Raw genomic sequence first — 24,626 nt, forward strand, 5'->3', positions numbered from 1 at the left:
CCAGCAGAGCAGGGGGAGCCTTGGGTAGAGCTGAGAAATCAGAAACCGTGGAAGGATTTTATCACCTGCAGCACTCTTTGGTGCAAACCACAGCTGGATGGGAGCCAAGAAGGGCCACTAGCTGGTTTCCTTTTCCCCAGCCTAGGGCCTGCATGTGACCCAAACACCTGCATTCTTCTCAGCTGCAGGCCAGAAACACATGGGGGAGTTTTGCAAAAAGGAATGAAAACAAACTCTGCTTTTTGCCTTCACATCAGAAAGAAGATACAGTAGAAAGGACCAGGGGTCATGCTTTCTCTAGTTCTGAACACAGGGGACAGGCCCGTGTCACATGAAACCTCGGACCGAAGGCCAAGGTCACACTGGGTCTCTGGCTCATTGAAAGGATTAGGTCTGATGAGGGGAGTGATGGAGAACGTAGGCTGGACGCAGGCAGAGCTGGGTGTGGACCCTGGTTCTACCGCTTAGGAGCCAGGAGGACACGGCCATGGTGTTTGTCCATTCTAAGGCTGTTCCCTCACTGTTGTTTAGTCACTAAGTCGTGTCTGACTCTTTTGTGACCTCATGGACTGTAGCCCGCTGGGCTCCTCTGTCCATGGGATTTCCCAGGCAAGAATACTGGAGGGGGTTGCCATTGCCTCCTCCAGGGGATCTTCCTGACTCAGGGATCGAACCCACACATCTCCTGCCTTGCAGGCAGATTCTTTACCACCTGAGCCACCAGGGAAGCTTGCTCCTCATTAGGAGCACATAAATGATAATACTTATAGGCTATTAGGAGTATTAAATGAGATCAAGTACACAGGGGACCGGGCATAGCGTAAAGCTGTCAGCCTCAGCTATTTTTATCATAATCGTTACCTAGGTTATGCAGATTTTACTTTTGGACTTAAACTGGGCAGAAGGTAATTCAGATCAACCATCCTAATGAAGACAGCTTTAAAAAAGTGAGGAGATAATATGAAAAATCCTCTTGAGGGTATCAAAAGTTAAAAGATAGTAAAGAATTACCAGGTCAAAATAGAAAAGTGGAGAAGGGGGAACTTCCCTCGTGGCCTAGTGGTTGAGAATCTGCCTTGCAATGCCAGGGGGGCAGGTTCGAGCCCTGGTTAGGGAAGTAAGATCCCACATGCTGTGGAGCCACTGAGCCTGCCTGCCACAGCGAAAAGGTCCCACGTGACGTGGTGAAGCTCTCGTGTGCCACAACTAAGATCTGACGCAGCCAAATAGGTTTTAAAAAGAAGATGAAGAAAAGGAAAATGGAGAAGAAATTCACAGAGAGAAGCCCTGAATTCTGAGGTTGCTTTTCTTCCGGGCATTTGCTGACCTAAAATAGGTATGAGAGCCCACACTGTGTTTTCTCAGCTTCTATGGGTGAGGGGACTTGAGGGCTCGTCAAGGTAGAAACCATGAAAACCATCCTCCAGTTTGGGTTGGGACCTTAATGGCTGCATGGGAAAGTAAGGATTAACCGGAAGAGAACCTACCCTTGTACAGGCCGGAGCTAGGTTTTGAGTCATCACGGTGGGCAAGAACATCTCAAAGCCCGAAATTAGACTTATGTGCACTTGTGAGGCTGGCAGAGAGAAGTGAAATCCTCTCTGAAAGTACAGAACGTCTTGATAGGCCTTCGATGATCTCTACCAATATTAAAAAAAAAACCACAATGTCCAACACACAGTCAAAGATAACCAGGAATGCAGGAGATAAGGCAAGAGAAATAAGAACAAAACAGCCAATTCCTGCTTCCTTCCTAATAGGATGAGGTTGTCTGATCACAAATCTCAAGGCCACTTGCTTTCAAAATGTTACATGATTAAACAGCAGAAGAAAACCAAATTTAATCATCCTTAGATCTAAGTCATGTAGAAAGACACCGACCTTTGCAAATGTATAAAGTGTTCCGGAAGCTGTCTATGAGGCAATGGAAATTTCATACTAAAGCAGGACATGACAAAAGACTTTGGCCCTGGTGATCATGAGCGGATTTACTTGGATTACTGTTTTACTTTGGTCATATCAGTGTTACCATTATCACAGTTATCACCGTAACAGCAAGAGACACACCAGAAAACCCAGACACACCAGACACACCGTAGAAAACCCCAGGAGAAAGCGTGCTTTGTAATGTGAGAGATACAGAGATTTACCCCAAAAGAAAGACAGCAAAGAACCTAATCCAAGAGACTACTGAGTTTCTCCTCGGTGGATTTCTTTTCAGTGGGCTGGGTTTGTCAAGAGGCTCTCACGGAGAAGTGAGGCGCATATGCATGAAGACTGTTTAGAAGCAAAACACTTTCTTTCCAGACAACTTCTGCTCACAAGGCATCACTTGTACCAAGGTCTCAGCGAGTCTCCTTGGAGGCACTGCTTCCCGTGGACATCCACTGAACCTTCTTAAAGCAGAGCTGGTGGGCGCTGGGGAGGGGGCGCAGCGAAGCAGAGGCCCTGCGGTTAGGGGAGCTTCCGCAAGACATTGCTCATTCAGGGGGCACCGAGCAAAGTGGGGAGGGAGCCGGCTGTGCCCCGAATGAAGACAGATCCTGCCCGCCCTCAAGCCGGTGAAAGCCCATTACTAGGGTCTCAGGCCCCCTCAGCTTCTGCGCTCCCCTAACCCCACCCCTACGGCTCATCTGCTTATCTCAAATTCTCATCTCCCTCCGCCTACTCGCGCTCCTGTTTTGACTCTTGCCCTCCTTCCGTGCTCCCAGCAACCGGAAGGAAGAACAAAAACAGAAAAAAGGATGCAGAAAAGTCCTCCTGTTTGAGAGAAAGCATTGGGCGGAGTGCATGAGAGCCCGGGCCAGGATGCAGAGGAGCACAAGGAATTTCAGCCCCATCGGTCCTGTTCTTGTAGCGTTTATTAACGTGGTTTTTTTTTTTTTTTTTTGACGTGGACCATTTTAAAACTAATTAAAAAATTGTATTTGTTTATGTTTGCCTGTCCTGGGTGTCTGCTGCTGCGTGTAGGCGTTTCTCTAGCTGGGGAGGGCAGGGGCGGCTGTCTGGTTGTGGTGTGAAGGCTTCTTTCTCATTCCAGTGGCTTCTCTTGTGCAGAAAGGGCTCGCAGTGCAGGCTTTAGTAGCTGCAGCACGTGGGCTCACGAGTGGCGGCTCCCGGGCTCAATAGTTGTGGCACCGGGACTTAGATGCTCTGCCACATGTGGGATCTTCCCGGATCGGGGATCGAACCCACATCTCTGGCATTGGCAGGTGGATCCTTCACCACTGAGCCACCAGGGAAGCCCTGATGTGGACCATTTATAAGATGTCTTTGTTGGATTTGTTACAGTATTGCTTCTGTTTTATGTTTTGTTTTTTTCAGCTACGAGGCATGTGGGATCTTAGCTTCTCCACCAGGGATCGAACCCACCACCCCCAGCACTGGAAGGTGAAGTCTTAAAACCACTGGATCAGCTCCAGGGAAGTCCCCTAATGTTTTCTTCTTATTATTATTGCTATCATTATTCATAGTTCTACAGTGGATGTATGTACATATCAAAAATTACAAAATAGGATTTTTTAAAAGTTTTAACAAAATTTTAAAAAATAATAAGAAATTCCACTTGGAGGGGGTAGGAAGGAGTCTTCTGTAACTGTTTTAATCTCTGTGTTCCATGATTTAATTCCATGTCCCCCTCTACAATCCAAAGCAACATTAGGAATGGTCTGAATTCCACAATCCTTTGCTTCTGATACCCAGATAACACTTCCCCGGTGGCATTAGTGGTAAAGAACCCACCTGCCAATGCAGGAGACGTAAGAGATGTGGGTTTGATTCCTGGGTCGGGAAGATCCACTGGAGGAGGGCATGGCAACCCACTCCAGTATTTTTTCCTGGAGAATCCCTGGGACGGAAGAGCCTGGGGGGCTTCGGTCCATAGGTTTGCAAAGAATTGGACATGAATGAACTGACTTAACACGCACAACGCCTCAGTAACGGACCAGTGGGGCTGACCCTTGAAACCAGCAGAGTAGGAATGTGTGTGACCAGCTCCTGGTGCTCTGCCCTACGGCCTCGTCAAGAACTGGGCAACCCAGGTGGTGCACAGGAAATGTAATGGGTAACTGATGAGAAGTGAAAAAGCGCCACTGTGCCATAGTGGTTACAGCACATATTCATCACCTCGACACTAACAGCGCCAAAGACTATCTGAATTCAAAAGCAGGCCTCACTGATTAGCAGTCATCTTTTTGCCTTTTCCTAGATATATGTGGAAAGTAAAATTAGATGGCTTCCCGTCTATCCTTAATCCCTCAACACAGTGTTTTATTTATACTGTCTCTGGGACTTGTGCATTAACAAGGGTATTTCAATTTCTAAAACTGCCTGTTGGAAAGGACTTATTTTACCTAAATGGCCTTAAAAAGCATTAACAGAGCCACCCAGTATCTATTCCATCTTATAATAACCTCTTTGTCTTAAAGCTCATAGACGGTGTGACCCATTCCCTTTAAAGAAAACCCCAGGAAAAGAAACATCAGTATTATTAGTGGCTGCTCATGAGAGCTTGGATCCCATTTTCAGAAACTGCAAAGTTACAGGGGTTTGTCTGTTTAAAATACAAGATGACTCCTTGCTTTTCTGCGACCAGAGGAAATGCCACAAGTTGCCTACACTAGATTTATTAATTCTCTATAAATTCTCTCTGCTCTGCTTGGGTGTAGCAGTGAGCTCATTTATTTACTTGCATAGCAACAATATAATGAAAACTGAGTCTGGCCTTAGAAATACACCCTCCTGGGCCGTGTCCATGGTTAACCCTTCCTAATGCTTCTCCTGTATGCGTCGAGAGCTCTCCCCCTGTATTTGGGGAGGTGATCGGCTTTCCTTCAAGGACATTTGGATGTCTGGTTTTAGGCTAGAACGAAGCCTTTTGCTAGCCACGCGAAAATCACGGCCGAGTCCTTTTTCCAAATGAGAAAAAAGTCCCTGAAGCTCAGAGGTGGAACGGCGCTCTTGGGTCCTGCTCCTTTGACATGGCGTTTGGACGGCAAACCACTCTGCAAACAGTGGCCCAATTGTTAGACCCCCAGCACGTCTCCCCGCTGCTTTCAGGAAGCGCTTTGTGTCGCGAGTGCTAAAGCAATATTTAGTTATGGAGTGACCAAGTGCCAGAGAGCAGCTAGGAGCATTTAAACGTGAAAGAACATGTTGGGAAATGACGTCCGGCTTTTGCAAGTGTTTGAGGTCTTTCTCTGGACAGGGCTGAATACAGCCCATGACAGAGTTGGGCACAGCACAGCCTTTTTTTTTTTTTTTTAATATATCCTGAGGCCCGAAATGTTCTTTGAGTGAAAACTATAAAAGGCGCAAGCATTTTGGTTCTTTTCTTGTCCAAATAAATTCAACAAAACACGAAGCACAAAATCTAGATTTTTGACTCGTATTTCAGAGAGGTGCTCACAGACTGCCTGAAAGGGATGTGATGATGGGAAGAGGGAAGGGTGAGAATTTCCGCATCCAGATGCCTCTGGGTACCATTTCCTCCTAAATAGGATGAGGGAAGATGCTGTGACTTAACTGGAAGAAAAGGGTGATGGCGGGCGGAGGCGGCTCATGTGGTGGAACCTGGTGGCGGATCTGAAAGGCGCTGACCCAGGGTTGCGGCAGGGCGGTCGCTTCGAGAGGCACCAGACCCATCAAGGATTCTGCCGAGCCCGGAGGATTAAACAGAGGAAAATGGGCAGAACACGAGTCCCAGGACGACACTCTCTGAGCTCTTGGGAACAAGGCAGGCATGAGCGCTCCTAACAAGATGCCCCTGCGAAGTGTTCTCTGTATTGGGATTCGCTCTGCTGCCCCCGCCCCCGGCTCCCCACCCTGCCCCCCGCCACCGGGCTCTTGTCTACTCCTTGCTCTTTTTTTTTTTTTTTTTGAAATCTAATTTTTTTTTCATTTTTTTCATTAGTTGGAGGCTAATTACTTTACAATATTGTAGTGATTTTTGCCATACATTGACATGAATCAGCCATGGATCCTACTCCTTGCTCTTTAAGACACGGTTCTGCCTTCTAAGGGAGACTGTGGTTTCCAGATAAGAAGGTGGGTGGGATCCTAAAGGAAGGGTGTAAGAAGGACAGGCTCAAACGGAGGTGCCAACCTAAACTGACATCAATGCCCGGCTGTCTTTTCTTCTTTCTTAAGAATCTTAAGGCCAGGTCGTGTAATTAAACTTTTCAAGAGACTCTGGGAAAAGAATCAGATCAGGATATTTGGGTCATAAAATTTTAGCTAAGACCATTAAGCGATAACTCAACCCTACTCCCCATTTCACAGCTGAGGGGACTCAAGTTCAGAGGTTATTTAGCCGGGTGATGACGGGGGTGTGCCCCACCCCCTCCACCCCCCACCCGGGGGCCATGGAGACTGCACAGTGTTGATAGGCTTCACAGCGAACAAACTAGACATTACCTCTCTAACTTCGGGCTTCCCAGGTGACTCAGCGGTCAAGAATCCGCCTGCCAATGCAGGAGACATGGGTTTGATCCCTGGGTCTAGAAGATCCCTTGGAGGAGGAAATGGCAACCCACTCCAGTATTCTTGCCTGGGAAATCTCCATGGACAGAGGAGCCTGGCGGGCTACAGTCCACGGGGTCGCAAAAGAGTCAGACATGACTTAGCTACTAAACAACAACAATAACACCACCTCTCTAACTTCACAAATAAATACTCCTTAAAGAAAGTTACTTCCTCATTCGAGAAGCAAAACTTGAGATCTGGGGAACTTATGTTTTCGAGGTGCCCCTTTCACTGGCAAGCCAGTTCTGGGAGATTTGACTGCGTCTGCTTAAATGAATTTATCCACTTGGAGCAATTTAAAGTCATGAGAAAAGCCGGTGTTGCCAATGATAAGAGAAAGGCATCACAGCAGTGTTCTCGGCAGTACCAGGGTCTTGACAGCATCCGGATGACCTGCTCAGGCCTTCTTTACAGAACCCGGATGACCTGCTCAGGCCTTCTTTACAGAACCTGGATGCCCTGCTCAGGCCTTCTTTACAGAACCTGGATGCCCTGCTCAGGCCTTCTTTACAGAACCTGGATGCCCTGCTCAGAGCTTCTGAGGGTCAGCCCACCCTGGAGCAGGAGATGCGGCCGGGCAGCGGGCATCTTGACTCTGACTCCCTCAGCCTCCAGGCCATGCTCTGGATCCGAGGTGGGAGCCTTTGGAAGTGACTTTCATTCTTTCTGGCCAACAGGACGCTTTTTAGCACCCAGGGCTCTGGTGAGCTGGAATTGCTCAGGAGTGTTTAAATATGCCTCTCACTTTAGGCCTTGGCAGCATCAGCCATTAGCTGGGATGTGAAAGTCATTAGCTTCAGAGTCAGACAGACGTGGGCTCAAATATGAATCAGACCTCTTCCTAGAACGATGTCCGTTAGCGAGGTCATGTCTCAGGCCTCAGAGCCCGCCCCTGGAAAGTGGAGGTGGTGAGGAACGCCTTAGGGGGCTGGTGGGGGGACTACATGAGATTATGTATGTAACATCCCTAATGTGCAAGCTTTGAGGGATCCCCGGGTCACCCCCACTTTAGATCTAAAATGATCTTTAGAACAATGAGTAACTTAATAACATGCTCAAGGTTAACTGGGGGTAAATGTGAAAACAAAAAACTGTTCTAAAAGCTGGTTTAAGTATGCCATGCTCTAAGGAAACCAAGTGCTATAAAAATGATTCAAACAAACCACATGTGAGTATGGCCTTGCTAAGGGGTTCTTTGTTCCAAAAGTTGATCTACTTTGGATCCCTTTAAGGGGCGGGGTGGGGGGGGGGAGACTGCTTGTGCTCTTCACAGGCTGCTGGAGTCACAACTTGGAAGGAAGACATACCTTAGTCACACCTGTGCAGTGAGTCACACTCAGATAGGAGTCACACCTGTGCAGTGAGTCACACTCAGATAGGAGCAGCCTGCCTCTCTGGATGGGGGCCTGGACCACGAGGTTTATGGCACAGCTATTCAGAACCAAGTGAATTTCTTTCTTTTTCTCCTATTTTTTGGCCACCCCTGTGCGGCATGCAGAATTTTAGCTCCCCCACCAGGGATCAAACCCATGCCCCCTGCAAAGGAAGAACAGAGTTTTAACCACTGGACTGCCAGGAACGTCGCCCAGATGCATGTCTGACTACACCTACCTCTGTAAGCACAATGTACTCAAACTAGTCTGCTTTTAAAGATGTGTTCAACCAATAGTGTCTCCGTTTTACCATCAAATCGCCAAAATTTATGTATTGTTTCCTCTCTCTCACAAATAGAGCATTGTCTACTAGGCTGGACAATACACTGCCTATGATGCTGACCCGTTCTCTCCGATAAGCACAGTCACGTAGCATGAAGTCATTCTAGGAGGGGACACTACCTCTGTTTGCTTTGGTGTGAGTCTGTAAGAAGTTACTAAATCATTCCTAGAAATATGCATTATCTCTGAGCTTTGTAACCAGTTGCAAAGGAGTTTGAAAGCTTTGGCACTGACCAAACAAAAAAGACCTTTGTTTGAAGGAGGTGTTACAATTTGCTCACCCCACTGGTGTGGGTGACTTGATGGTGAAGAAATACTTTTCATTTTTAAAGTGATGTCACAGAGTCCTTGAAATGCTCAAGGACCTCCAATTTTGTGTAAGATTTAAATTTTAAAAAAAATTTATTTGGTTGCATCAGATCTTAGTTGGGGCATATGGGATGTAGTTCCTTGACTAGGGATCTAACCTGAGCCCCCTGCATTGGGAATGCAGAGCCTTAATCACTGGACCACCTGGGAAGTCCCTAAAGATTTAAATTTTATCTTGACTTTGAAGGTAGAGATATTAGGTGAAAGTCCACTTTTCTGCACACCCCAAAGAGCCACGTATTGAGGGAAAAATTCATTAAATTAGAACTATCTTTATCTAGAAATGCACAATTCTGGAACAAGGTCATAGTTTATTGAGTTTATAAGTGAAGATACCCTCTACCTTGTCAAACTGTGATTCTCCCCAATATTATTCAGGGTGTGTATGTATGGTTTTGTGTGTGTGTGTCCATGTGTCTGTCTAGGAAGTGAACAAAGGAAAGTGAGGTGGAGTCAGAGTTTATCTTCTCTATTTCCTTTTAATCTATTTTTACTTGTTGGTAGACGAGTGGTACTCTAATAGCAGCTAGCTGGTTGGTAACTGAGTGCTGTCCCGGACAACCAGATTTCACAGTGCTTCACATCCCAATAAGGGAAGTCCCCTGCCCCCTAACCAAAGGCTTCGGAGGTGTGTGTAATTTATGATGACTCAGCGTCTAAGAAGGCACAAACGTTGTAGCTTCAAGTGTTGTTCATGGTTCTTATATTACCTTTCAAGGAATGGGCCTGGAAGACCTGGCTAACGTCTTTGAATCATTTCCTGCGAATATTGGGCTATGTCTCATTTTGGAAGGTAGGAAGTAGTCTTTATAAGGATGATGTCATGGGGTTTAGATAAATCTTAAAGGTTATTTGAGTTATCCACCTGGAAGCAGAATGTGCCCGGGCCTAGTCTATCATACACAGTATAAAGGTGGGCTGTTTCAATGTGCCTGTGAGCTGTGGTGGTAGTGGTCAAGAACTCGCTTGCCAATACAGGATATGTAAGAGACCTGGGTTAGATCCCTGGGTGGGGAAGATCCCCTGGAGGAGGGCATGGCAACCCACTCCAGTGTTCTTGCCTGGAGAATCCCATGGACAGAGGAGCCTGGCCGGGCTACAGTCCATGGGGTTGGTCTCAAAGAGTCGGACATGACTGGAGCGACTCAGCACACATGCGCGAGCTCCCTTAAGATTAGGTGAAATCTACAACATATTTTGGGACCCTCGAGGAGGGAGAAATTGCTGGGGTGCAGAGAACGCTTCCCAGAGGAGATAAGCATTGAAATGGGTTTTAAAGTATGAATAGGCGTTCACGGGTAGCACAGAGAAGGGAAGGCGGTAAAGAGTCGCATGTACAAAGGAGGCTCTATTCCTCAGCAGGAAAAGTTTGGTTCTCCTCTTTCGAGACTATACGAGTGTTAACTTATCCTGTTGTCTAAATTCGGCAAAATGCATACAAGTTATGCCTTCAGAAAAGCTGAATGTAACCTCGGTCATGCTTCGGATGCTCACTGGTGGTGAACAGATAGTTATGATTATAGAAGACAGGTGGTGACATTCTCCAAGACCCTCCTGGGGGAAAAGGACCATGTATTATCTGACACGTGTCATAACAGACTAATGCGCTGGAGGCCGGATCTGACTTGCGTGAGCTGGTGAAGGGGTGATAAGATCAGAACCACTTTTCAGCTATTGAAAGGTCAACTCAAATTAAATGCCTCCTTCCTTGCTTCTGCCTATGCATTCACTCATTGGCTGTTATCTGTGTGCCGATGGTTTGCGAGGAGCTTGGCCTACCACTGTAAAGAGGCAGCCATGTCAGCCTGGATGGCAGTCTGGGGGAGAATGGACACATGCGTACGTGTGGCTGAGTCCCTTCGTTGTTCAACTGGAACTATCACACCATTGTTAATCAGTTATACCCCAATATAAAATAAAAAGTTAAAAAAAATAAAAGAGAGCCAGCCATGGCCTCTGCCTGCCTTAATGGAATTTATAATTTAGCCCAAAACTGATTTCAGAAAGATGCAAAGGAAATCTAAATCCACTAGTTAGAATAAAAGCAATATGTTCCAAGAATCAGAGAAACACACATAATTCTCTGTGAAGATCAGGCACGAAATGAGTGAACGCAGGTGGCAGGTTTTGAGCTTTGAGGCAGAGAAATTTACCTCTTAGACCTTTGTAGACCTTGTGCTTTTGAAGTGTGGGTCTAAATCGTCCCCTCTAAACCATTCAGTTCTGTTCAGTTCAGTTCAGTCACTCAGTCATGTCCGACTCTTTGGGATCCCATGAATCGCAGCACACCAGGCCTCCCTGTCCATCACCAACTCCCAGAGTTTACTCAAATTCATGTCCATCAAGTCGGTGATGCCATCCAGCCGTCTCATCCTCTGTCGTCCCTTTCTCCTCCTGCCCTCAATCCCTCCCAGCATCAGGGTCTTTTCCAATGAGTCAACTCTTCGCATGAGCCCCATATTAAGGACAATTTTGCCTTGAAAAAAATTGAGGACACTTTTAAAAAATATAATTCAGCTTTTCAAAAGCTTGGACTATGAGTAACTCATTTAATTTAGAAATGCCTGTGAGTTCTTGGCAATCACAGAGCATATTTAGAAGTCTTTGCAAAGTGAGAAGAATCTAACCTACAGATTGCTTTCACATGTAATGAAATAGTTATGACATCTAAATGTAACAATTAATGAGTTGACATTGTGTTGCTTCCGGCACATTTGTCTAAATGTTTACTAATTTCTATCAATTTCTATTTTGCAGTTTTCGTATTTTGGAGCCAAAGTTTTTTATTCAGTGCTCCAAGGTTCTCGTAGACACTGGGCATTCTGCCCACAGCGCCTAATGGATATAGCGGCCCTGCACACAAAACTCAGAGTGAAAGAGACCAATGAAATTAACTTAAGGTGTCAGTGTGGATGGTTTCCAGATAATTTGGGGAGTTCTTTCCACTCCGTGCAAAATTTCTGGAGAACCAAAGAAAGAGCCACACAGTCACGGGAATAGCATATACACTAGCAATAAAGCATTTGCATATTCAGTGCAGAGTATAGAACACAGAGATGATCGGTTCAAAAGAAACTCTGAGAAAGGAAAGAGAAACACAACGGAGAGGCACTCATTTTTTTAAGGCCCTGCTCTGCAAATCACTGTGGCCCTGGTCCTTTTCATACTGTGTATCATTTAATTCTCACAGCAACCCTAGGAGGTCCTTATGATTATTCCCATTTGACAGATGAGGAAACTAAAGTCTAAAGAAGTTCGATCACTTGTCAAGAGATTTACAGCTACAAAGAAACAGAACCAGGAGTTGACCTCCCCCAGAGCTCAGGCTCTTCTCACAATGCTCATGCTGTCTTCTTTCAGGAAAGGGTGGGGATGATATGATTTTCTATTTCTCTAACCACTGATTTAATAAGTGACGAATGTCATTTTCTGTGGATGGGATGCAGGAAGCGGGGTGGGGGCTGGAGTTTCCCGGAGAGCAAGGTTGAATTGATACGAGGCAGAATTCACTCTTTTTTTTTTTTTTCTGGGTGATTCATTAGTAGAAAAAACGTGGATAAAACTTCCGAAGCCCACAGGCTGTAGCAGCGTCAAGGGAATCTTTAACTGTGGAAAGTCCCGAATCACAGGTTGGAATGCATCCAGCCTCCTTCATAGCCCTGTCACAGCTCGTCTCCACCTGCCGTCCTGGACCACCTTCCCCAGCTATCCCAGGAGCTTCCTAAAATCCCCAGCTTCCCCGGGGCCTGGGAACCTGCATTTCAACTCACCTTCCCTCTCTTCTTTGCTGAGAGGTAAATTTTAAACCATACTTCAGTGGTTTCAGATTTTAGAACTACACTTCAGTGGTTCAGAGCCACATTCCACTGCCTTTTTTTCCTCTCCTTTAAGAGATTGTAAGGACTAGAGCGTAAGCCACCAAGAATAGCCAGTTCTGGGTTTACCACCATTTTGCAGACGGGAAATTAAAAGAGAAAACTGGGTATGGGGCTATTCAGCTGAGTCAGAACTATCCAATGAGAACTCAAACCAAACAAAGAAACAAAATTCCTGCAGGGGGGTTATCTTGGTACACACTTCCATGTACTGAGAGAAACTCTCGGGGCCTTGGCTGAAGTCACCAGTGTGATTCTCACCCAGTGAGAAGCTCCTGAATCAGAGATTTTTCTTTTTTTTACACACACAAAGAACTTTTTGCTTTATTCTTCTAAATCCCAAAGTGACAAAGATACTATCAATCAGTTTCTGGGTAGCATATGCCAGTATTTTTCTCACACTGAAAATTTGAAGGGAGAATGAGTTTTTTTTTTTTTTTTATTCTATTAGCTTTAAAAATTGAAGAAAAATCTGAGGCCAAAGCTCAGACCAGATGGGCATATATGTTTTTAACAAAATAAGTTAAAGAAAGAGTTAATGTGTGTGTGCTACAGAAAAAAAATCATACCTCTTTACTTCATGTGTCAGGAATCAATTCAGTGTTTTTAAATTTTTCCACAAAAGATTATCTTCTCACTTTAACGTGAGAAAGCTGAGCGTAAGCAAAACTGTATTTCATGTTTCATTCTCTTAAATAATCAATCACAAAGTTACTTTTCAACTCGACACAGTAACAGACCATCACAGACAAGGATTCTGTAACTGAGAGAGATGCTGATGGAAGTTTTTTAAAAATTACTTTATTATTCTTTGATTTATTTTTATCTTCTAGCTATCTACACAGCATATGGGATCTTAGTTCCCTGACCAGGGATTGAACTCTTGCCCCCTGCACTGGAAGCAGAGTCTTAACCACTGGACCATCAGGGAAGTCCCGATGGGAGTTTTTAAAGCAGCTGTTGGTACTCAGAAGATTAAAATGACCTGTTAGCAGTCAAGCCCTCTCCACTACAACGAAGGAAGAAAGGAGGGAAGAAAAAAGGGGCATGCGCGAGAGAAAGAGCAGGAGGCGTGGAGGGAGGGCGAGGAAAGGAAAGAGGATGAGCCCAGTCCCGTGGGGTATGAGCGAGTGGTCCAGCGGACAGCATGGAGGTGGCAGCCCAGAGCCGGGGGCACTGAGACGGCTCGAGGTGAGGCCAGAGGTCTCACCGGGTGTTTGGCAGAGGAGAGCCCGGGCTATGCCTCCTGCCTCCCCACGTGAACAGCCTCAGACCTGGACTGCTCGAAGCTCCACCCTCGGGGGTCTGTCTGCCCCTGCGCTCCGTAAACCCTCCCCAAGGCCTGCAGCATCCTCCATGAAGGGCTGGCAGAGTGAGCGCCCTTCCAGAATCCGACTTCCTCCTATGGAGGAAGTCCTGCCTCTTGCTTAAGCATAAAACCTTTCACTGATTTTAGAGTTAAAAAAAAAACCCAAAAACAAGTGCCCGAGGGTAACCTCAGCACTCCGACCTCCACCCAAGGGAAGGTGTGTCCAAGTCTCTCCCCTTTAAGTGGATGGAGGGCTCGGGAGTCAAACTGCGGAATAGTTACGGCAAACAAAATGGGAAGAAGTCTGAAGTTTCAGACTTTTCAGGCTTAGGACTAAAAAGGTTTAAGTCTGAAAATGAAAACATGTCACCTACCTGCCAAAATAAACTGTGATGGAAGCTCAGACCCCACCACCTTTCAGCCAAGCATTTCCTGTCCTGCCACATCACCCCCACCTGCCTCACACCAGCTCCGATGAGGGAGGGCTATTTTTAAGATGCCAACAGCCAGGACCAAGAATGAGAGAAGTTATTTATTTATAGTTAACACCTCTTGAGCATTCTTTTTCTCCCCTATCTCCAGGCGATACAGGCCTGGCTTGACTCTCCCTTTGAATCTAAAATCCCTGGGATAAGAAGGACTATGAACTATCACAGGCGCCATCCATGACCCCTAGACTGGGATCGTCATCCTGGACAACACAAGTTGGAAAACTGTTCACTTCTTGAGGAATTCCTCCCACACCAGCTTGTGCGACATCTGTGCTCTTGAGCAGCATTTTGTAAAACACACATCTCATATAAAAGGTGACTTGAAAATACATTTGTGGCTTTGTAATTTAAAAGATTCCAACAGTAAATCCCCCTACTCTTTTTTTCCAACAGAGGATTCCATTATCATGCAAATAGATATTCCATTATCTACCTGGGATTATAAACTCAGACTCTTGTATTGGGTTTTGCAAGGCAGGGCATGTGTACTTATCACATTCTCTGCATCAACAAGCTCTTTCTGGTGTCTGGCTGGATCCTTTCATTCATGACTCAGTGATCTTTTCTCATTCTGTTAGATGAGCCCCTTCTTAAAACCAGACCTCACAGGACCCATCGCAGATCCTCGGAATTTGCCAGTAAACCAAACAGAAACGCCCTCGCTTGTAATGTGCACAGAAGGTTCATCTTCCAGCTGGCTCTTACCCCCACCCACCTCCACACACACACACAAACACAAGTTCAAGGCCATCACTTTCTTCACAGCTGTTTCCCCACCTGATATTTGGTGTTTGCTGATGTCTCTCGATACAGTCTGAGTACTGTGGAGGCCTCATTCACTCTTGGATTCCTCACTGTTTCACAAGCATCGAAAATATGCTAGATGCTTGAAATTCATTAGATTGTCTGCTTATCTCAAATTCTTACAGAATTTGGAATTACAGAGAATGCTGAAGAGGTCCTTCATTTTTTTTTTTTTTTTTAAAGATTTTTTGATGTGGACCATTTTTAAAGTCTTCATTGAATCTTGCTTCTGTTTCATGTTTGTTTGTTTTTTCTTGTCTGAGAGGCATGTGGAACCCTGCATGCACCCCTTGCAATGGAAGGCGAAGCCTTAACCACTGGACCACCAGGGAAGTCTCCTCACCTTTTTTTTTTTTTTTTAGTATGATACCTTCCTAAATACCCTAGCTCCGCAATTTTCACCCACAGCCTCAGGCATCATTACAGGAATTACTCGAAGGACAAGAGGCTGGCTCGTCTCTGTATTCACCAGTCTATGTGTTAAGTGAGTCGACCTTGAGGCTGGCAGCTCTCCAGAACGCGGTGGCTGGCATCACCCTCTCCCCCTTCCTTGTGGCCTCCACTTCTCGTGGGCTCTCTGCGTAGCCAGGCGTGGGGCATCATGGCCGGTGGGGTCATGATTCAGCTCTTAGTGAAAGGAGAGTCCTTGCTGCCTCACTGAGCTCATGCAAAGTATGGTGCCTTTTTCTCAAGGGAGAAAAAGAAAAGACTGGAACCCGTGGAGTGCAGAGCCCACGTGTAAAAGCAGGTCTATCAGAAAGATGGAAACACTTGACGATGCGGTATAACCTGGCACAACTCAGGAACTTGTAAGGGCTATGGATCAACAGTACTTGGCATGGGGTGGGTGTTCAAGAAGGTTTTACTGACCAATGAATGGAAAAATGATGCCCCCCCCCCCCAAAAAAAATGTGCAAGCTAGAGTATTCAGGTATTCTTACTTCTTGGAAGATTTACTTACTTCTTCGACGGGCTTCTTGGAAGCTCCAAGTTCTTATTTTAGGAGCACACACACACACATACTTTGACTTCAATGCAAAAAATTAAATAAGAACAGAAATCCAGCTGTTGTTCACTCACCTTTTTACTTAGGTGGGGACCGTTAGCGCCCCCAGCGCCTCTCTGCCCTGAAGGTGGCACCTGATACACATCTTGTTCCTGGGTCCCATGGCCGGTGGGGACTTGGTAAATTCCCTGATTTTGGTAGGAGGGCGGCACTTGGTAGATGCTGTCTCGAGGGGTGCCCTGTGGGTTTGGTATTTGATAGAGCTTCTGTTGGCCAAAGGGCGGCGGCCCCAGTCCCGACGTGGGCAGGTCCTGATTGGAGGAGGTCTCCTGCACGGGGCCAATCAGAAGCTTCACCCGGTTGCCGGGGACAATGCCCTGCCTGCCGTGTAAGGAGCAGAGCCACCATCCCTCCAGTCCCCCCGTGTTCTGCTCGATGACAGTCAGGATGTCTCCCTTGCGGAAAGCCAGCTCCTCGGCACACTCCGGGACATTGTCGTACAAGGCTCGGGCCATAAGATTCTAGGCAGGAGAGAAGAGAGGGGGAACGCAGGTTAGCAGATGAGCTGAGTCCCTGAAACACCTAAGCCCATGCTCTTATGGAGAGGCACACTTCCTGGAAAGAGGAAGATCCGAACAATAGGCTGTAAGGAGAAAAACAGATGGTGCAGACAAAAGACAGATCCATATACGTACTGTGTCTGCCACCAATGACATCAGACCGCCTCCTCGGAAAAGCTCGGAACACCACTGAGCACTGTGTCCCAGCAGCAGAGGCTGTGCCAGGGGAATTAGGAGGAGCTCGGTGAAGGAGCAGGAGAGCGGTTCACTCTCCAAAGCATTTTTCCTCCGTGCTTCAACCCAGCCGAAGGAAGAAAAATATATTCCAAGATATTCAAATGGACTACAACAGATTTTTTTTTTTTAAAGCATATCAGAGGTAAAGAGAGTCAGAGAAAGTCCCCCCAGACAAACAGCACAAGTGGTGTTTATATCCAGTGTTAAAATGGAAACGGAAGTACACTGATCTCTGCCTTGGCAGGCCTTAACAATTCTTACTCTCAGTTGATCAAGAGGCCCTTGGATACAGGGAGAATCTACAAGCGGGGGATGTTTCCATGATAATCCCGTGCGGAGTGCAGCGTGACGGTGGTCCACACCTCCAGACCCGAGCGTGTGGAGCTCCAAAGAGGCTACCCCACGTGGGCAGGCAGCGGCCACCCCATTCTCTCTGGTGTTTTATTCCCACCTTTCCTGAGGGCCCCTCCTCACCCCGCCACTTTATTTCCTCCTTCTTGAATCTCACCATTCACATCGGAAAGGCTCTGCCTTCCCCTTTCATGGGCCCCAGACACTTTCTCTCTTTGTGTGAAGGCCCGTCTGGCACTTTCAGTACTCAGCAGACAGCCAAAGTAGGCATTCGGCGGGGAGCGGGTAGGCAGTACATGCCGACGTTCTTGGAAGCCTTTCAAAGCCTCGGCGATTTCATTTCTTGGCATCAGTCACGTCTCGAGGCACGAGGGTAGCCTTCCCCACCCCGATGCCAGCTCCTTCCCAGCACACACAGAGCCCGGGAACGTTGCAAATTCATCTCCAGCTATCAGAGAACTCAAAGTGGTCTCTTCAGGGCTTCACTAGATAGTCGGGATGCCCTCGATGTTGGGGTGATGATGATCAGCTGTGGATCAGCTGATGACGATCAGACTGCCGATTGGATGGAGGGTGCTCTGACGACACACCCGTGGAATTTGGGGCTGTTGCTGTTTGGACTTCTGCCCCCCTGTTTTCTTCTCTAAAAATGTGGATTTGATCTTTCAGCCTCCTGCTTTTCAGCCCTTCATCACTGACGCGCACTCACCATCTCCCCCGGTACTACGCCCCATAACCACAGGTCCCGCGCCATGGGCTGTGCGATGTGAGGGGTCTGTCCCCTGCTCAGTGGTTGGGGACGTTCCTACTTTTACTCTGTTAACCAAGCTCCTCCGAGCACAGTGCAACGGCTTAACCTGAGGAAAGGAGATGAAGCCCTGGAACTCAGCACCCAGGAAGCCTGGTGATGCTCTTTTTAAGAGTAAGACTGAGGTCCTTGTTCTTGACAGTTTTCTGATCCAGGAAGTCTATGATGCAGACAGGCGAGCAGAGAAGGGAAGTTAAAAGATGCTGAGGGGTTTGTGTTCCAGGTGAAAGTTGTACTTGGTATTTATATTCTAGGAAGCTTTGGGTTTCTTCTAACAAAAGTCCACATACATAAAAATAAAAACACGCAGCACCGTAACCATTTAAGGATGAGTCCTAATCCTAAAATCTCTTATGTTTCTCTTCTCCCATCTTGTGGGTGATCTGTCCTTGAAAGAAAATTCATTGAGTTGAAGAAGACAAGAGTCTTTCCCTCTGTACCTAAATGATGGGAAGGAAATTCAGTCAGTTCAGTTCAGTCGCTCAGTCGTGCCCGACTATTTGCGACCCTATGGACCACGGCACACCAGGCCTCTCTGTCCATCACCAACTCCCAGAGTTTACCCAAACTCATGTACATTGAGTCGGTGATGCCATCCAGCCACCTCGTCCTCTGTTGTCCCCTTCTCCTCTGGACTTCAATCTTTCCCAGCATCAGGGTCTTTTCCAGTGAGTCATCTCTTCGCATCAGGTGGCCAAAGCTTCAACATCAGTTCTTCCAATGAACATTCAGGACTGATTTCCTTTAGGATGGACTGGTTGGATCTCCTTGGTGTCCAAGAGACTCTCAAGAGTCTTCTCCAACACCACAGTTCAAAAGCATCAATTCTTCGGCGCTCTGCTTTCTTTATAGTCCAACTCTCACATCCATACATGACTCCACCAAAACTGTCCTGTGGTGACAGAACAGGAAGACATCTGACCACTCTGGACTCTGTCCCTTTTCTCTGGGGCCCATTCAAGGACTGGGAATGGCTGGCAAGGAGGCCCTAAGGCCTCCTGACATCAGGAGTGACAGGGTTGGGACCAGATCTACAGGAGTTGAGGGTCCAGAGCTTGATACTGGTGATCCAGAAGGGAAAGAAAAGAAAAAGAGAATAGGGACTTCCGCAGTGGTCCAGTGGATAAGACTCTGCCTTCCAATGCAGGGGGCCTGGTTTTGACCTCTGACTGGGCAACTAAGGTCCCCTATGTTGCTCGTGGCCAAAAATTAAAAACAAAAATAGAGAACACCCGAAGAGTCAAAGTCTACAAGCCTCATCAGCATACATGAGCTCCAGGCATCTAGAGCTGGGTCACGGCTGCGGAGCTCTGAGAGGCACTGAAGCGGGGCCACAGACCACAACCAGCTTGAGGCGGATAGAAATCCCTGCATGAAAGCTATTCTAGATGTCCTCTGTCTCCTGTCCCCGTGACCCTCCACCACCACCAGCTAAGCAGCATGTTAACTATTCTAGAAGTCCTCTGTCTCCTGTCCCCATGGCCCTCCACCACCACCAGCTAAGCAGCATGTTAACTATTCTAGATGTCCTCTGTCTCCTGTCCCCGTGGCCCTCCACCACCACCAGCTAAGCAGCATGCTAAGGTTTCTAGACAGGCCGCCAGAGCCGCTTCTTGTGGATGCCCCGTGGCTGTCTTCTGCCTAGCTCCTGCCCCGTGCCCACAGACTGGGATTCGGGGAGTTTGGTGAGGCTGCTAGAGAGGCACCCATGGCCAGCCTGCTGCCTCGCACGCTGAGAGTTATTCTCAGCCTCGGCCAAGTGGGAATAAGTTATTTAATATCTGCACGAGCCACAGGAGGCCGGCAGTCTCCCACACAGGGGGTTACAGCTCCTTCAGAGGGCCTGTAGGACCCGGGCCCGGCCTCCCTGTTCCACAGACGAGGAAACACTTCCGGGGGAAGGGGACAGTTCATCATCTGCGCAAGGCCACACATCGGTGGAGTCAGAGATGGGAACAGAACTGTGGTCTCTTGGCCCAGTTCTGCTTCCAGGACTCTAGGCCACCTTAGCTCTACCTCACGTTGTCCTCCAAACTGGGCTCCATTCCATTTCGCAGTAAAGCTCTGAAGACAGTGATTCATTTTGTCATGTCTAGGGAATAAGTCAATTCTTGGGGTTTGGGGTCCTGGCCGTGTGACTTGGGCAGATTACTCCCCCCACCTTTGCACCTGAACTTCATCTGTAAAATGAGAACGAGGATAACATCCCCATGTCATGGATTTGCAGTGAGGACTAAGTGAGTTCACTCAAGTCAAGTACTTGAGCACCGTGGGAGCTTGGGAAGCGATGATGACTGTTCAAGGTGCTAATGGTGCTCCGATGGTAAGCTCCCTAGCAGGTTACCACCTCAGTTCACAGTCAAGGGTTGGTCTCAGTCTAATGATGGTATTATATATACTTCTTCATACATCTGATGTTTCTCTTGCTCACAATTACACTTCAAGAGAATTGTATCTTGAAGCACTGTTTCTCTGAATTAAGCATGAGTTCTGGTCACTGCAACCTCTTGTTGAGTATTTGCCTACAAACAACAAAAGTGAAATCACTGGTTGATTCAAGAGACCTTCTGAGACAAAATAAAATAATAATAATAAAAGTTTCCCAGGTGACTCAGTGGTAAAGAATCTGCCTGCCAATGCAGGAGACATGGGTTCAATCCCTGGGTCGGGAAGATCCCTTGGAGAAGGAAATGGCAACCCACTCCAGCATTCTTGCCTGGAAAACCCCACGGACAGAAGAGTCTGGCAGGTCACAGTCCACGGGGTCTTAAAGAGTCAGACACAACTTAGCGACTAAACAATGGTATCTCTGGAAAAATTTTATGAGGTTCCAAAAGAGTACCACCCATCAGCAAATGTGGAAAAACATGGGCAAAGAGGAAGCTTGACTTTTGAAAACACTTGATATACTGAGGCAAGAATTTGATAAGAAGATAATAGCAAAATTAACTTCAACCAGAACAGGAACCATCTCATTCAAAAGTTCACAGGCAACTCACAGACAGGCAGGTGAAGAGTTAATTTCCCTGGCAAGGACAAGGTGGAGGGAACTCTCGGTGGCTCCTTAAGGCCACAAAGTCAGAAGGTAATTATCAGCGTATCTCACAAAAACCCAGGCAAGGCACTTTGCCTGGTCAAGACCTACTGCTTCGCCCACTCTCCCTGGGATATTTATCTCCAGGGCAGGAAAGGTCAACAGAGAAACACATCAAGGAAAGATAAGAGAGCTATGTAATTCTATATCCAGCTGAATGGTTAGCCTCCGGAGCCTGGCAGTTAGAAACGCGACTAGAGCTTGGCAAAGCACCAACATAGTCGGGGCACAGAACTCAAAAGCCAGAAGAACATCAAACAGTTACAGTCCAATTTGTTCACTTTACAAACGAGAAAAACGAGGTCCCAGAAGTTAATGATTTGCCAAGTCACCTGGCAAGACGGTCATAGAGCCGAGCTATGAACTCGGGCCTCTTGTCTCCAGCATGAGAAGTAGGATGGTATTTAATAAAGTCAGGGGCATGCGCTACAAAAGCTGTGGTTCTAATTAGGATGGGAAATCTGCATTTAGAATCATAAATCCTATTTGAGGGACTCCTAATCGTCTCCCCCACCCTGGTCTTCCTTGAAACTGTCCTGGGCGTCTATGCTCCCCATCCTGGTTCTCCTTCTTCCCTTGAGCTCAAAACCAGTCATTTCCCTCCTCCTCCACAGGCCATTAAAAAAATTTTTTTAAGGTTTATTATTAATTTATTTAGCCGCATAAATTTATTTAGCAGCACAGCATGCAGGATCTTAGTTCCCTGACCAGGGATCAAACCTGCACCCTGGGCAGAGGAAGTGCAGAGCCTTACCCCTCGACTGCTAGGCAAGTCCCTATTTCTTCCCCCTATCCTTTTAGTGGTCACGTTCCAAAAGGATCTCTCTCCTTTTTGAGCTCGCTCCCTACAGGACATCTCATTCATGCTGATGGCATCTAACCACACAGGTGAGACTCAGACCCGCAGCTCCAGCCTCGATATTCCCTCTGCTCTCCAGTCCCGCGCTTCCCATCGTCTAGTGAGCATCCCCACCTCTCACCCAAGTGCAAACCGCCCTTCTGGTGTGTCTCAGTGAATAGCAGGCACACAGCTGCCCTAGACTGGAGCCTCACAGGTTTGCTGAGTCACTCCACAACCCCAATCAGCTGGGACCCGCTCATCCTCCTCACTGCCGCTCCCCACTCAGGCCCCCAGCGACTTTTTTTTGGTGGGAGGGGAGGAGAGGGCAGGTATGGCAACTGTTTCCCAGCTGGTTTTCCCGCATTCAGCTTCTTCCCAGCTCCAAACCTATCTTCCACATCACCAGAAGAGTTCTCTTCCCCAAGTCTATCTCATTGTTACCCTTTCTAGTTCTTGGTGATAGCATGTCTTGAGATCACACCAGTCAATCCTAAAGGAAACCAACCCTGAATATTTACTGGAAGAACTGATGCTGCAGCTGAAGCTCCAATACTTTGGCCACCTGATTCAAAGAGCCAAGTCACTGGAAAAGACCCTGACGGTGGGAAAGATTGAAGGCAGGAGGAGAAGGGGACGACAGAGGATGAGATGGTTGGATGGCATCACCGACTCAATGGACGTGAGCCTGAGCAAACTCCAGGAGATAACGGAGGACAGGGGAGCCTGGCCTGCTGCAGTCCACGGGGTCACAAAGAGTCAGACACGAGTTAGCGACTGAACAACGGACTTGGACTATCTCATTCAAGACCGAGAACTCCTTAAGCTCAGGGAGGCTGTTCTTCCTTGGGCACTTTCAGAACCAATGTCTGAAGCAGAATACACACTTATTGTGTTTGCTAACTTGAAATGGATTCTGGACTCGGATTCTGGTTCTCTGCAGAGAGGGTGAAATGGTTTTCTAGAGATGTCTGCGAGGTATGCGGTTGAGATTTTCAAATGGACGTGGGGAGATGAACTAACAGGACCAGAAAGATAAATGGTGCTCCAAGTCACTAAGCCTCAGGGCCAGAGAACGTGGGAGGCGGCCAGCAGGAAAGCACCCGCCCCGCCTCTTAGCACAGGATGGGGGGCCTGCGTCTACTGCACAGCCTCTGAGCAAACAGGAAGGCCAAGAGGAGCCGGCCATCCCCATCTGGTTAAACACAATGGTCTCTGTGAGAGCCTTTCTCTCCCTTCAGCGCAGCAACCTACGTCTGGCGGTAGGTGACTGAGCACCATTCACGCTTTGCCAGAATGCTTGGCTTCTGCGATCCCTGGGTTCCCAGGCTGTGCCTGAGGACTGGGAGGAAAATGCCCTGCAGCGATACAGCAAGCACCCGGAGCTCCGGACCACACGGTCGTTCCGTACCCGCTCTTGCCTGCCCTGCTACCAAAACGTCAAGAGAGCGTATTACTCCCGCTGCCAGGGAAATGATCTGCGCTTCCAAATACGGAGAGGTGTGACTTGTAATTTCCATGACCATTTATGCTGTTCTCTGAGGAGAAGTGAGACACAATGGCTGGTGTGTCATCCTGCCTTCCCTCCCCCGACCCCGCCTGGACGGATAGCATCATCAATGGCCCAGCTTCCTCTTATTATTGACTTTGTTCTATATTTACCACGCAGGATCTCCTGCCAAGGCCTCAGGGCCGCCACATTCTCAACAACGTGACTTTCCTGTGCCCACCCCACCCCCCAACACTTTAGCCCCGGACTCCGGCAGGGACGCATACACAGAGCAAAGGAGGAAACGGCCATGGTCAAGGAAATCGGTCCCCAAGGAAGTAGCTGGGGGATGAGCATGAGCGAGGTCAGTCTCGGGACACACGGGAGAAGAGCGAGAGGATCTGGTGTCTTTACGTCTGCCGACAAAAATCAGCTTAGGTCTTTTCCATTAGAGCTTATTACGAGATTCTGAATATGGTGTCTTGTAATAACCTATAATGGAAAAGAATTTTAAAAAGAATACAGATACACACACCTATGTGTGTGTCTGTCCATGGGGATTCTCCAGGCAAGAATACTGGAGTGGGTAGCCATTCCCTTCTCCAGGGGATCTTCCTGACCCAGGGATCCAACCTAGGTCTCCTGCATTGCAGGCAGATTCTTTACCATCTGAGCCACCAGGGAAGCCCTGTATGATCCCATGTATATATACAGCTTCCCAGGTGGTGCTAGTGGTAAAGACCTCGTCTGCCAGCAGGAGACTCAAGAGATGCTGGCTAGACCCCTGGGTTGGGAAGATCCCCTGGAGGAGGGAATGGCAACCCACTCCAGTATCCGTGCCTGGAGAGTTCCATGGACAGAGGAGCCTGGCAGGCTACAGTCCATAGGGTTGCAAAGAGTCGGACACAACTGAAGCAAGTTAGCACGCACATAAGCATATATATATATATATGTATATATATATCCCCAAATCACTTTGCTGTACAGCTGAAACCTAACACAATATTGTAAATCAACTCTACTTCAGTTAAAAAAAAATCAGCCCCAGTCTGAGGGCCATCAAACCACTTTGGCTTCCTCCTGCTCTCATCTTTAGGATATAGTGGGACGTGAGATTTCCCCAAAGAAGGACACAGTCACGGTCCAAAACCCTGGATA

The 24,626-nt window shown here is 47.5% G+C and overlaps 1 protein-coding gene across 3 annotated transcripts in view; it reads right to left on the minus strand.

Annotated features, from left to right (window-relative positions):
* NEDD9 (neural precursor cell expressed, developmentally down-regulated 9) overlaps positions 1-24,626 on the minus strand; it is a 186,687-nt gene that overhangs the window by 15,392 nt on the left and 146,669 nt on the right. For 2 of the 3 annotated variants that reach the window (XM_043450378.1, XM_043450377.1), the window contains one exon: positions 16,166-16,612. In XM_043450378.1, the coding sequence (XP_043306313.1) occupies positions 16,166-16,612 (447 nt within the window). Of the gene's footprint in view, positions 1-16,165; positions 16,613-17,396; positions 18,601-24,626 lie in introns of those variants that run through there. The other variant, XM_043450379.1, reaches the window with a different exon arrangement.

Source organism: Cervus canadensis, chromosome 28 (genome assembly GCF_019320065.1).
Source record: "Cervus canadensis isolate Bull #8, Minnesota chromosome 28, ASM1932006v1, whole genome shotgun sequence".
In the NCBI taxonomy this organism is placed as follows: Eukaryota; Metazoa; Chordata; class Mammalia; order Artiodactyla; family Cervidae; genus Cervus; species Cervus canadensis.